Below are 13,414 nucleotides of genomic sequence, written 5' to 3' on the forward strand. Positions count from 1 at the left end.
GTGTGTAAGGGGGCGGGGCTGTGAGAGTGAGTGTGTGAGGGGGCGGGGCTGTGTGAGTGAGTGTGTAAGGGGGCGGGGCTGTGAGTGTGAGTGAGTGAGTGTGAGTGAGTGTGTAAGGGGGCGGGGCTGTGAGTGTGAGTGAGTGTGTAAGGGGGCGGGCTGTGAGTGTGAGTGAGTGAGTGTGAGTGAGTGTGTAAGGGGGCGGGGCTGTGAGTGTGAGTGAGTGTGAGTGAGTGTGTAAGGGGGCGGGGCTGTGAGTGTGAGTGAGTGTGTAAGGGGGCGGGGCTGTGAGTGTGAGTGTGAGTGAGTGTGAGTGAGTGTGTAAGGGGGCGGGGCTGTGAGTGTGAGTGAGTGTGTAAGGGGCGGGGCTGTGAGTGTGAGTGAGTGAGTGAGTGTGTAAGGGGGCGGGGCTGTGAGTGTGAGTGAGTGAGTGAGTGTGTAAGGGGGCGGGGCTGTGAGTGAGTGAGTGAGTCGCGCCTATAGCCCAAAAAAGCCGCCCAAAGTAGCCCAGCAGTGGCGAGGCCCTGTGTGAGTGTGTGAGTGAGGGTGAGTGTGTGGGGGTGTGTGAGGGTGAGTGTGTGTGGGGGTGTGTGAGGGGGTGTGTGAGGGTGAGTGTGAGGGGGTGTGTGTGGGGGGGTGTCAGGGCCATACCGGGGCTGTCAGGGGGGGGGGGCGGCCTTTAACACGGTTTTAACATCTTAAAGAGTAATTAGGGCTCCGAAACCCCACCCCCACCCCCACAGGTCTGTGTCCCTGTCTGTGTCTCTGACCCCAGCGGCTTGTGTGGGGGGGGGGGGTAGTGGGAGTAGGGGGGGGGGGTTGGAGCTGAGGGGCCTGAGACCCCGACGCCGAGGCCGCCCGGGGCCTGGGGGGGGTGGGGGTGGGGGGGGTTAAAGGTGTGAGGCCTAGGCTCGGGGTTCAGGCCTGGGGTTGGGGTGGGCTGAGGGCTGTGGGGGTGAGAGGGGTGTGTGTGTGTGTGGGGGGGGGGGGGGGGGGGGGGGGGCCTGGGGTTGGGCTGTGAGGGGTTGAAGCCTTTTGACTGGGGTTTGATTTGAGGTTGGGGTGGGGGGGTGTGTGGGTGGGTGGGGGGGGGGGGGGTGGGGGGAAGGTTTAGGGGCAGGGGTTGGGGGTCGGGGGCCGAGAGTCGGGGTGGGGGGGTTGAGGATTGGGGACGGGCTGAGGGTCGGGGGGACGAGGGGTCGGGGATCGGGGTCGGGGTCCCGAGGGTTGGGGTCGGAGGTTGGGGTTAAGGAGGGGGGTGGGGGGGCCGGAGCGGCCCCTGAGCCGGGGATGTCGGAGGCCGAGTGCGAGGAGTGGATCCTGGAGACCATCGACTCGCTGAGGTCCCGGAAGGCGAGGCCCGACGAGGAGCGCATCTGCCGACTGGTGGCCCGGAGGCACGGCCTGTCTCCCAGCCGCGCCCGCCGGGAGCTGGAGCGCCTGCTGAGGAGCCGGGCCGTGCTCAGGGTCTCCTACAAGGGCTCGCACTCCTACCGCAACGCCGGCAAATGGCGGCCGGCCCGGCGGGGGGAGCCGGGGGGACCCCGGGCCGGGGGAGACGACGGCGCCGGAGGAGGAGGAGAGACGGCGGCGGCGACGGGTCGATCCCGGAGGAGCGGGGACCAAGGGGACCGAGTGAGGGACTTGCCGGATCGGTCTCGGAGGAGCGCGGACCCGCCGGATCGGACCAAGCGGAGCAGGGACAGGGCGGGCCGGGCCAGGGATCCAGAGCCGGACCGAGCCAGGAGGAGCGCCGACGGCTCGGAGCAGGCGGATCCCCCGGAGCAACCCAGCGGGAGCGGGGACCAGGCTCAGGCGGAGCCAGCCAGGGCGGGCGCGGAGCGAGGCCGGAGGAGCGGCGACCCGGGGGAACGCAGGGACGGAGCAGGAGACCCCGGGGACGTGCTGGTGGGGGCCCTGCGGGAGCTGGGCGAGCTGGAGGGGGCCGGGGTGGGAATCGGGGAGATCTCGCGGCTGATGTCGGACCGGCAGAGGGTGCTGACCCGGGCGCAGCTCCGCACGGCGCTGGAGTGGGAGGTGAACCAGGGTCGGATCCGGAGAACTCCGGAGGGGAATTACACCCTCTCTCCGGTCAAGAGGAGACTCCGAGCACAAGCCATACCCCCCCAACGGAAGGTGAGTGTCCTGCACTGGCTGGAGTCCTGTCGCTCAATGGTTGGAGCACTTGCCATGTGAGTGAGAGGAACTGGGTTCGATTCCCGGGTGGGGTCAGGGCGACAGTTTTCCTCACTCCACACGTGCTGTTAAGTCGATAGGCGGATCGCTTTTCCGGGGGGTAATAACCCCTTCAAATAAAAAAAATAAAAAAATTGGTTCACTTCAATCCACGACTGTCTGCTGTGTAGCAGTTGGCTGCCCTGTTGCGCCCACAAAACACACAGTCACTACACTCGACGGTGGATCCTTTGAAAAGCGCTCGGAGCCGTCTCGAAGACGCGATACGTCTGCGTTACATCTGAATGCGGGGATTGCGCACAGGAGTAGTAGCGTCCCACAAACCGTCGTAGATTGAGTCGCCGCGTTTGTATTATCTTAAACATCTTAGATTTTTAAATTTTAAGGGATTAAAATTTTAAGGGATTTACCCCCAGGAAACCCAATCTGCCGATCGACTAACAACCGTGTCCCTGCATGATAACAACACAATTACATTTGTACAGTACCCCTTGCGTCGGGAGGACGTAGGGGAGGAAGGCGCTATATCAAATGCAAGGATTATTATTATTTAATTGCGGCGTCTTTGTGTCTCCAAACAAAAACAGACCAGAAGAACGAAGGAGGTAGACACCCCGGCCAGTGCTGAGGAACGGGCCGGGCAATCGAAGGAGGATTCGGCGAAACAAGCGAGCGAGGACGAGGCCTGTGGGGCCGGCGACAAGGAGCGTCCTCCCAGCGACGATTCCATCGACCGGCCGGCAGACAGAGATGGTCCTGACGAAAAAGAGGTCAGCGTTGGGAAACACCCAGTTGTGGAGCCTGGTAACCCCAACACGGCCGATAAGCAGCGGCTTCCTGTTAGCCCACGCGCTGAGAGCCTCCGGGCCAAGATGGAGCTGCAGACCGTGCAAGAGCCACCTGGCGTTGGTCAAACCCCAGGGAAGGATGAGACCGAGTTTGGTTCCACAACCCCTGAAGAGCTGTCGACGGAGGTCGGGAACAACACCTCATCTGCCCGGAAATCGTGCGTCAGTCAAGGTAGGTTCAGAGTTTCTAGACTATTAATAATAATAACAACAATCGTTGCATTTGAGACGTCACAAAGCGCTTCACATAATACACTGTAACCCGAATTGACGGTATATTTTGTATATTTCGCGAAACGCGGCAGCCAATTGCGCACAGCCGTGTCCCACAAACAGTCGTGGATTGAGTGACCAATTTATTATTTTTTTTAAGAAATTGTTACCCGCCAATCGACTTAACAACCAAGTTCCGACTTACTCCACACTCCTCCGTTTAACTGTCATTAAGGAAACTTGCCCAACGTTTCACCTTGCCCAGGATTCGAGCCCGGGTCCTCTCGCTTGCGAGTCGAGTTCTAACCATTGAGTTGCAAGACTCAATAAATAATAATAATAATAATCCGTGCATTTGATACTGGGTTCCTACTTACTGGTAGGAAACAGGAACGTGGAGTAAGTAAACTTACTCCACAACTTTATGACACAGAGGGGAGAGCACTACTGACCGAGACAGACTGACACAACATAATATTAATAATAATACTTGTATTTATTATAGAGCCTTATCACGTCTTTGAGACGTCCCACAGTGCTTCACAGAATATACTGCAAAATGAATTGACTGTATATTTTTGTGGGTGAAACTCGGCAGCCAAACAGTGTCCCACAAGCAGTCGGGGATTGAGCGATGAACGTATTATTATTATTATATTTTTTGAAGGAATTATTTGGATGTGATGAGTAAGATTACAATGCAGCTTTCTTCCTCTTCCCAATGTGTACGGCCTGGATATAACTCCGAGGAAGTTGTGTGTGTGTGTATGCGCGCGAATGTGGAGACCTGTAGTTCAGTGGTTAGAGCACTCGCCCCGCAAGCGAGAGGACCTGGGTTCAATTCCTGGGCAGGGTGAAAAATTACAATTGGCTGCCGCGTTTCGCCCACAAAATATAGTCAATTCACTTTCCAGTACTCTGCATTCCGGGAAGCGCGTTGAGACGTCTCAAAGGTATAAAACGCAAGTGTTAGTATTGTGTGAAAATGGGATTTCACTTACGTTCAACTCTCACAAGTTATGATTTCTGCAAATTGAGTTTCTGCCTCGTTCTTTCACGCAGGAAAAGAATCTTCTGACGTGTCGGTCACCGGCTGGGAGACATTCACTGAGGGGCTGACACACAGCACAGAGCAAGTGAGTGGCTCATGGGCATTTGCTATTTCTGATGAAAAGTCATAGACCTGAAAAGTTAACTCATTTTCTTCTCTCCACGGATGCTGCCTGACTGACCTGCTGCTTGTTCCCAGCGGCTGAGTTTATGTCAGATTGCCATTTTGGCATTTGCTATTTGTTTGCTCCAAGTCTATTCTAGATACAGGGATATTTAATAATAAACCTTGCATTTGATATATTGCACCTTATCGCGTCATTAAGACTTCACAGAATATTTAATTCACTTTACAGCATATTCTTCTTTCTCGAAGGGCTTTGTGATGTCTCAATGACGTGGTGAGAAGCTGTATCAAGTGCAGATTATTATTATCAATGTGTTGCAAAATAGGATTGACTGTGTATTTTGTCGGTGAATTGCGGACAGGCAATCACGCACAGCAACGTCCCACAAACAGTCGTGGCTTGAAGGACCAAATTTTATTTCTTGATTTATTTTTTGGCAGTGATTATTAGCTCAGGAAAAGTGATCCATCAATTGACTAACAACCGGGTTCCTACTTACTGCTCGAGGCAGTGTGGAGTAAGGAAACTTGCTTAAGCATTCCAACTCTGTTGTCCACTCTGCTATCCGTTCCTGTGAATGCATCCCCACTCATTTAAATAATAATAATCCGAGCATTTGATACAGCGCCTTATCTCGGCGTTGAGACGTCTCAAAGAGTTTCACACAACATAGTGTAAAGTGGAGTGACTGTGTATTTTGTGGGTATTTTGAACCCTTAGTTTGGATCTTTTCCCTATTGTCTCCCAGAAGAATTGCTTGAGATTGAGCGCTGTTTGTGCGCGCATACGCACGGATTCACTTCACAAGAGTCTGCTTTTTTTTCCAGAGACTCACTGAAGCGAGCGAGAGCGTGACCTGCCTTCAGCAAGGTACCAGGTTGACTGAAGGTAAGGCTGAGGCTGCAACAACAACAAATGAGGTTCACAAAGCACATTTCACGTCAAGGCGCTTGGACAGTCAGAGATTTGGACCCGAGTTGGGTGGGCTGGGATCAGGAGGGGGCGGAGGGTGGTGGGGTAGGGTTAGGAAGGTGGCCAAAAGCACGGTCGAAGAGGAGGGTCTTGAGATGGACCTCGAAAGAAGCAAGAGAAGGGAGCGAAGGCGGAGGGACTGTGAGATGGAGTTCCGGAGGGCGGGGGCAGATTGAGAAACCGATGGTGGAGCGGGCCGGGCGGGGGTCGGAGGGAGCGGAAAGGTTGATACGGGGTTAGCAGGTCACAAAGGTAGGGAGGGGGCAAGCCGCAGCCTCCAATTTACCTGCGTCTTGACGGGAGCAGCACAGTTTATCACACAGCGCATTCCACGCTCCCACAGAGACTCTGCAGTTTGATAAGCAACTGGTCAAGTCGGTAGTTATTTCACGTCCTCCCGACGCGAGAGGCGCCGTGCAAATGTCAAGTTGTTGTGGCGTTTTACCGCTTCCTGCAACAGGACCGAAAAACCCCGCGGAGCGGTTTTTTTCACGCGTTATTTTACCCTTCAGCCCCCGCACGAAGGGGGCTCGACGCAAAATGCAAGTTGTCGTCGACGTCGTCGTGCTTGTGCGGGGAGTAGAGTAGGGAAACAGCAGAAGAGTCCCGTGGCTCGGTGGTTAGAGAGCCCCCGCCTCGCAAGCGGAGCGACGGGGGTTTGGTTGCTGAGCAGATCATCGGGGCGAAACCTTGGGCACGTTTCCTTACGCCTCCCGCGCACGCACCCCAACCCCAACCCCAACCCCAATCCCAATCCCAACCCCAACTCTAATTTGGGTCACTTCAACCCACGACCGCTGCGCGGGGGGGGAGGGGCGCCGCTGGGCCCGATTGGCCGCCGCGTTTCGCCCGCAAAACAGAAGCGCGAGGGACCCGACGTGAGGGTTATTATTATTAGTTGTTGTGGTTGTGGTGATGATGATTGTTTATTGTTGTGGCTGCCATTGTATTGTCATTCTTCCTCTTCCTCCTCCCACCTCCGTGGGTGACGTCAGCACGCACGCAACGCCCGCTTCACTCGGAGCAGCGGCGCGCTGACGTCCTCCCTTACGCTGGCGCGCGCGCGGGGAGTGGGGGGGGGGGGGGAGGGAGACGACGCGCTGACGTTTGCGCTGTGCGCGCGGGCGGGGGGGGGGGGAGAGACGGCGCGCTGACGTAATGACGCCGAGGCTCGGTGCTGTGTGTGTGTGTGTGTGGCGCGGAGCGGGCAGCGCATGCGCAATGGCGGGGTGCGGGCCGGGTTCCCGGAGCGGCGGTTGCCGTTTGGCGGCGGCAAGCGCGGGCGGGTCTCCTCTGATGGCGGCGGAGAGGTAAGGGGCGGTCTGGCGGACCGTGCCCAGACCTGCCGCTTTCTCTCTCTCTCTCTCTATCCCTCCCTCCCCCGTCGCCCTCTCGCTCGCTCGTTCATTACCCCGCCTCCGCCATTGGTGGGAGCCGCAACCTAACCCGCTGGTGGGGCTGCCCGCCCGCTCAGGCTTGTGTGAGAGGTCGGGCTGATCACGTGACGGCGCCGCTCACCCGGCTGACCACGTGTGCGGGGAGGGGTGGGTTGGGGGGGGCGGTGTCGACAAACCCGACCGATCGATGGGGGTGGACGACCAGGCCGATCACGTGATGGTGGCGGCGACCCAGGCCGATCACGTGACGGTGGCGGCGACCCAGGCTGATCACGTGACGGTGGCGACATCCAGGCCGATCACGTGGTGTGTAATGACCAGGGTTGTTTTCTGGGGGCAACAATAATAATAATAATAATAATAATAATAATAATAATTCTTACATTGGACGTTTTGCGCCTTTTCCACGTGTTTGAGACGGCTCGAAGCGCTTGGCGGGGCACTCTGGAAAGCGAAAGGCAGTGTATTATTAATAATATTTGTGATTGTAACAGTCAAAATTGTTTTTTACAATAATTATTTTCTTCAGAAAAGACATTCATTGAAGAAAAATGAAATTATTGCTGCTCTTGTCAATCAGTTATAACTACATCCTGTAGCTCAGTAGCTCAGTGGTTAGAGCACTCGCTTTGCAAGTGAGAGACCTGAGTTCAATTCCAGGCAGAGGGCCAAACCTCGGGCAAGTTTCCTTACTCCACACAGAGCCTAATAATAATCCTCCAAAACCAACAACAATAATAAATTGGTCATTTTCAATCTACGACTGTTTGTGGGACATTGCTGTGTGCAATTGGCTGCCGCGTTCGCCCACAAATATACAGTCAATTCACTCTACAATGTGTTCTGTGAAGCGCTTTGGGACGTCCTTCCGACGTGAAAAGCGCTATATCAAATGCAAGGATTATTATTATTATTATTAATTAATGGTGTCAAGCAGTGATCAATTATTCACGATAATAGTTATACATTACAGCAGTAATGTTCGTGGGTCACTGCTGTGCGCAGTTGTGGAGTCCTGTGGCTCAGTGGTTTGCAAGTGAGAGACCTGGGGTTCAATTCCAGGCAGAGGGCGAAACCTTGGGCCAAGTTTCCTCACTCCACACAGAGCCTAATAATATTCCCTCCAAAACCCAAAACAATAATAAATTGGTCATTTCCAATCCACGACTGTTTGTGGGGACACCGCTGTGCGCAATCGGCCGCCGCGTTTCGCCCACAAATATACAGTCACTTCACTTTACAGTCTATTCTGTGAAGCGCTTTGAGACGTCGAGAGGACGTGAAAAGCTCAATATCAAATGCACTATATTATAATTGGCTGCCGTTTTCGCCCACAAAATGCATTCGCTACACTTTACAGTATAATATAATAATCCTTGCACTTGACATTGCACCTTAACCACGTCTTCCAGACGTCTACTGAAAGGTGAGTATTTAGTATATTCTGTGAAGCACTTTGAGGCGTCTCAACGACTTGGGGCGCTATATATAATGTATTATATATTAATAATAAGTGATTATTATTATAATTAGGTTTTTCACACAGGGAATTGTTACGTTGGGTGTAACAACCAGGTTTCCTCACCACTTGTGAAGAATTTCGAGATTTGGTAGTTGCTATATTGGGATCGGGAGAGGTGGAGGACAGGGAGGGTACGGATGGGAAGGTGACTAACGGCGCGGAGGAGCATCTTCAGATCGACTTTCCTCTTCAGCGGCGCCTGCTGCCGGCTCCCCTTTCTCCCCGGCTCGACCTCAACCTCCACCGTTATTCAGCGTTCCAAGACAGATGGTGTTAATTGACTCTGGACCTGGGCAATAGGAACAGAAGGAGGCCATTCAGCCCCTCGAGCCTGTTTCTCCATTCCGTTAGATCATAGCGGATCTGTACCTCAACTCCCATTTCCCCGCCTTTTATTCCCATGTCCCACGTTTCGCCCACAGAACGTACAGTCAATTAACTTTACAGCATATTCTGTGAAGCGCTTTTGAGACGTCTCGAGGACGTGATGAGGCGCCATATCAAATGCGAGGATGATTATTATTGTTGTTATAATACCCTGACCTAACAAAGATAACAGTGTCGCAACTTGGTATCCTCTGATTGAAACAGTTCTTGAAACGCTGGCGTGTTTTGCGTACGTTTTCTCCGTTCAGGCCCCTGTCTGTCCTGTGACAGTAAGCTCCTTGGCGAAGACGGCACTATGTTGCTGCCCCGGCTCCCTTCAGCCACCGCAAGTCCCAAACACCAACTGCTAGAGGCAGCAGCTGAAGATTCAAGCTCCAATAGCAGACACTCGGGTAAGCTCGAAAAGATCCTGTGGAGTCCTGTAGCTCAGTGGTTAGAGCACTCGCTTTGCAAGTGAGAGACCGGAGTTCAATCCCAGGCAGAGGGCCAAACCTTGGGCAAGTTTCCTTACTCCACACAGAGCCTAATAATAATCCCTCCAAAGCCAAAAAACAATAATAAATTGGTCATTTTCAATCTACGACTGTTTGTGGGACATTGCTGTGCGCAATTGGCTGCCGCGTCCGCCCACAAATATACAGTCAATTCACTTTACAGTGTGTTCTGTGAAGCGCTTTGGGACGTCCTCTCGACGTGAAAAGCGCTCTACCAAATGCAAAGATTATTATTATTCCTCGGGAAAGATACATTGGCCCTGGAGGGGGTGCAGCGCAGGTTCACCAGAATGTTACCAGGCCTGAAAGGGTTAAGTTACGAGGAAAGGCTGCGAAAACTTGGATTGTATTCCCTTGAGTTTAGAAGGTTTGAGGGGTGGATTTGATTGAGGTGCTTAAGATGACGGACTGTGGTAAGTCAGGGTGTCAAGGGATACGGGGAAAAGCAGGGAATTGGAATTGACAGGATTAGTTGGGTCCAGATCGGCCATGAATGGCGGAATTGGCTGGAAGAGCCTCGTCCTGTTCCTATGTGCGTAGGGGATAAGGTGCTGTGTCAAATGCGAGGATTATTATTATTATTATTTTGACATTTGCTCCCTCTCGACAGTTTCTGAGGTGGGAGCTGCTTCGTGTCTGCTCACACCATCAGCATCTCCAGTAGAGATGGTTCCTGAAGAGAACGGTTCCACAGACAGACATCGGTAAGTGACTCGGATAATCATAGAATCATAGAATATTACAGCACAGGAGGCCATTCTGCCCAACATTTCCGTGCAGGCTACCTAACTAGACCCACTCCCCCGCTCTTTCCCCATATCCTTGTAAATTTGCCCTTTTCATGGACCTTTCCAATTCCCTTTTGAAAGTATTATCGAATCTGTTTCCACCAGGCAGTGCATTCTAGACCGTAACAACTCTCTGGTGTGTAAAAAAATATTCTCCTCATCTCCCCTCTGGTTCTTTTGCCAATTATCTGTTTCCTCTGGCTATCGACCCACACCTTCCTGCCAGAGGAAACAGTTTCTACTCTTATCAGAACCACTTATAATTGTCAGACCTCTATTCAATCTCCCCTTAACCTTCTCTGCTCTAAGGAGAACAATCCCAGCTTCCCAGTCTCTCCACATAACTCAAGTCCCTTATCTCTGGTAACGCTCTGGTAAATCGTAAAATAGTCTGTGCTTTCAACCACAACACTAAGGATCAGTGTCCCATAGCGTAGTGGTTAGTGTGCTTGCCTCACAAGAGAGAGGACCCGAGTTCGATTCCCGGACGGATTGGAGCGAAACCTTCGGCAAATTTCCTCACTCCACACACAGTCAATTCACTTTACAGTATATGCTATGAAGCGCTTTGAGACGTCTCGACGACGTGATAAAGACGCTGTATCAAATGCGAGGATTATTATTACATTGTTATGATGATGATGTCGCTTCTCCAAACAGGCTAGAAGAGAATGGGAAGCCCTTAGATCCGACTGAATGGAGCATTGCGGATGTGGTGAATTATTTCAAAGAGGCTGGATTTCCAGACCAGGCGAAAGCCTTCGAGGACCAGGTCAGTGAGGGGACAGTTCACAGTCCAGGGCAACCAGAGGGATTCTTGGTTGTTTTAAGCTCTCAGACGTTAGAATTGACTGCCACGTTTGGCCCGCAAAATACACAGTCGGTTTACAACAACAACAACAACAAGATTTCATTTATAGAGCGCCTTTCATGTCGGGAGGACGTCCCGAGGCGCTGGACAGTTGGGTCAGGACCCGAGCATTGGGGGGGAAATGGTCAGGGTGAGGGGAGGTGTTGGTGAGAACACGCAGCAGGTCAGGCAGCATCTATGGAGAGAGGAAAATGAGTTAACATTTCAGGTCGATAACAACAGGTCATCAACCTGAAATATCGACTCATTTTCCTGCAGCTATGGATGATCTGGAAGGATGGCACCTCTGACAATGCACCACAAGATATACTGTACACTGGATATCTGTGTATTTTTGGGGGCGAAATCTACCAGAGCGTCATCTCATGAAAAGCTTTTGAGATATCTCGGGAGATGCGATAAGGCGCCATATCAAATGCAAGGATTATTACTACTATCATTATTATTACGAACCTTCAACAGAGAGCACCTCGCAGTAAGTAGGGACCTGGTTGTTAGTCGATGGGCGGATCACTTTTCCGGGGGTAATAATCCCTTCCGAAAATAATAATAATAATAATAAATCGGTCACTCAATCCACGGCTGTTTGTGGGACGGACGCTGCTGTGCGCAATTGGCTGCCACGTTTCACCCACAAAACACACAGTCAATTCGCTTTACAGCGTTATCCTGTGAAGCGCTTTGGGACGTCTCGGAAGACGTGATAAGGCGCTGGGTCAAGCGCAAGAATTATTATTTCAATTTTTCCTTATTACTAACCCGACAGGAGATCGACGGCAAGTCTCTGCTCCTGATGAAGAGGAACGACGTGCTGACGGGGCTGGAGATTAAGCTGGGGCCGGCCCTGAAGATATACGAGTATCACATCAAAGTGCTGCAGTTACACCACTTCAACAATGAAGCCACCTCCTGCTGAGGCGATCGATGGATTGACAGGGTCCTCTCTTTTGCACTCACGCTCAGCCTCCAATCCGGGCTTAATGGTTTGATGGGGGAGCGGTGGGGTTCGGGGTGGGGTTGGGGCGGGGGGAGGAGGCGGGGAAAGTAGGGAGGGGTTGAAACCACCCAATTTTTAAAGGACCAAAAAAAAACAGCTTGTTGTACATTAATGCCACTAGAGGAGGGAAAGACTGCAAGCAATAAATAAGGGAATGAAGTGCCGGGGAGCCGGAGAGCAATGCTACGCTGTTCTGCTCTGCTCTACACTCACTGATTCTCTCTCCAAACCGCTACTGATGTTGTAGAACCAAGGTGGGGTGTCTGGGCTTCCTGCCCCCACCCCTAAACTTGGCGGACTGGAGGCAAGTCCCTGTCATCTCCTCTTCCTCTCGCCTCCAGACAGACGTGGCACTCTATAACTGGCCGGGACAACAACAACTAACATTTACACACTGCCTTCACGTCAGGAGGACACGCTCCGAGGTGCTGGATGGATGGACAGTCGGGGATTTGTACCCGAGCTGGGGGGTTGGGGGTGGGAGGAGGATCAGGGAGAGGTGGAGGGCAGGGAAGGTGGGGTTAGGAAGGTGGACCGAAGGCGAGGGCGAAGAGAAAGACGCCCAAGCAAGCGGAGAAGCCTCAGGATTTTCGTCCTCCTTAACCGGTCACCCCCAACACAACGTTAAAAGCCACCGGCTCGGTTTTGGTAGCGAGCAGGCGCAGGTAAGCAATAATAATCTGAGGCTGGATGTGCAGCGAGCAGTGTTGTGCCTGCCAACCTCGCTGAGGTGAGGAAAGCTTTCTGTTCGAAGGGAACCTCTCTCTCTCTCTCTCTCTCCCTCCCTCCCTTTCCTCCACCCTGTTATAATAATCGTCCTCGCATTTGACACAGCGCCTCATCGCGTCTTCGAGACGTCTCGGAGCGCTTCAATGCACCCGTAAGGTGAGGCATTGACTGTATTTTGCGGGCGAAACTTCCTTCCGTTCCATCGCCACCCACCTCGCTCGCATCGTTCAATCGTCGTTAACGTTCGAGTTCTGTCCCCGGTTTTCTGTCTGCAGTTCTCTCTCCGTGTACCGTTCACTCCTGATCCTCACATCTAAGGTGGCGCTCCTTCCCATTGCCAACAGGCGCTGTGTAGCTGCTCCGAGCTCCAGAGAGAGAGAGAGAGAGAGTCCTGTTACACCTGTTTACCTGGCTCCGACCCAGTTTGGCAATGGAAAGGCAGATTCGAGTCAGCCCTCTGCGCTCTCTCTCTCTCTCTCTCTCTCTCTCTCTCTAGTCCAGAACCTGAGCGAGACATGTCTACAGTACTCCAAGGCCCTGTTGATGTTAGCCCAGCCCGGCCTGGCTCGTCGGCAGGACATGGAGGGGGAAGACTTGGGGAACAGGGATTCTTCCGCTCGACTCCTGTTAACTCCGGTATAATAATAATAATGATAATAATCATCCTTGCATTTGATACGGCGCCCTATCACACTGTTGAGGCGTCTCACAAGATACACTGTCAAGTGGATCGACTGTGTTTTGTAAGATTTCGTAATCCATTTGAAGACGCAATCTCTTTGTTGGCAACGCACGTCAGAATCTGGCCGTCACTCCACGGCT

The 13,414-nt window shown here is 52.9% G+C and overlaps 1 protein-coding gene across 1 annotated transcript; it reads left to right on the forward strand.

The window, feature by feature from the left end:
• Positions 1 to 1,248: 1,248 nt before the first annotated feature.
• LOC103190514 (atherin) lies at positions 1,249 to 12,345 on the forward strand. Its single transcript, XM_007911334.2, has 8 exons — positions 1,249 to 2,136; positions 2,784 to 3,216; positions 4,320 to 4,393; positions 5,263 to 5,323; positions 8,962 to 9,105; positions 9,818 to 9,911; positions 10,656 to 10,767; positions 11,633 to 12,345. Exons 1-8 carry the CDS (start codon positions 1,291 to 1,293, stop codon positions 11,780 to 11,782), a joined length of 1,914 nt encoding a protein of 637 aa, XP_007909525.2. The 5' UTR covers positions 1,249 to 1,290; the 3' UTR covers positions 11,783 to 12,345.
• Positions 12,346 to 13,414: the final 1,069 nt, after the last annotated feature.

This window comes from Callorhinchus milii, unplaced genomic scaffold (genome assembly GCF_018977255.1).
Source record: "Callorhinchus milii isolate IMCB2004 unplaced genomic scaffold, IMCB_Cmil_1.0 Scaffold29, whole genome shotgun sequence".
Classification (NCBI taxonomy): domain Eukaryota; kingdom Metazoa; phylum Chordata; class Chondrichthyes; order Chimaeriformes; family Callorhinchidae; genus Callorhinchus; species Callorhinchus milii.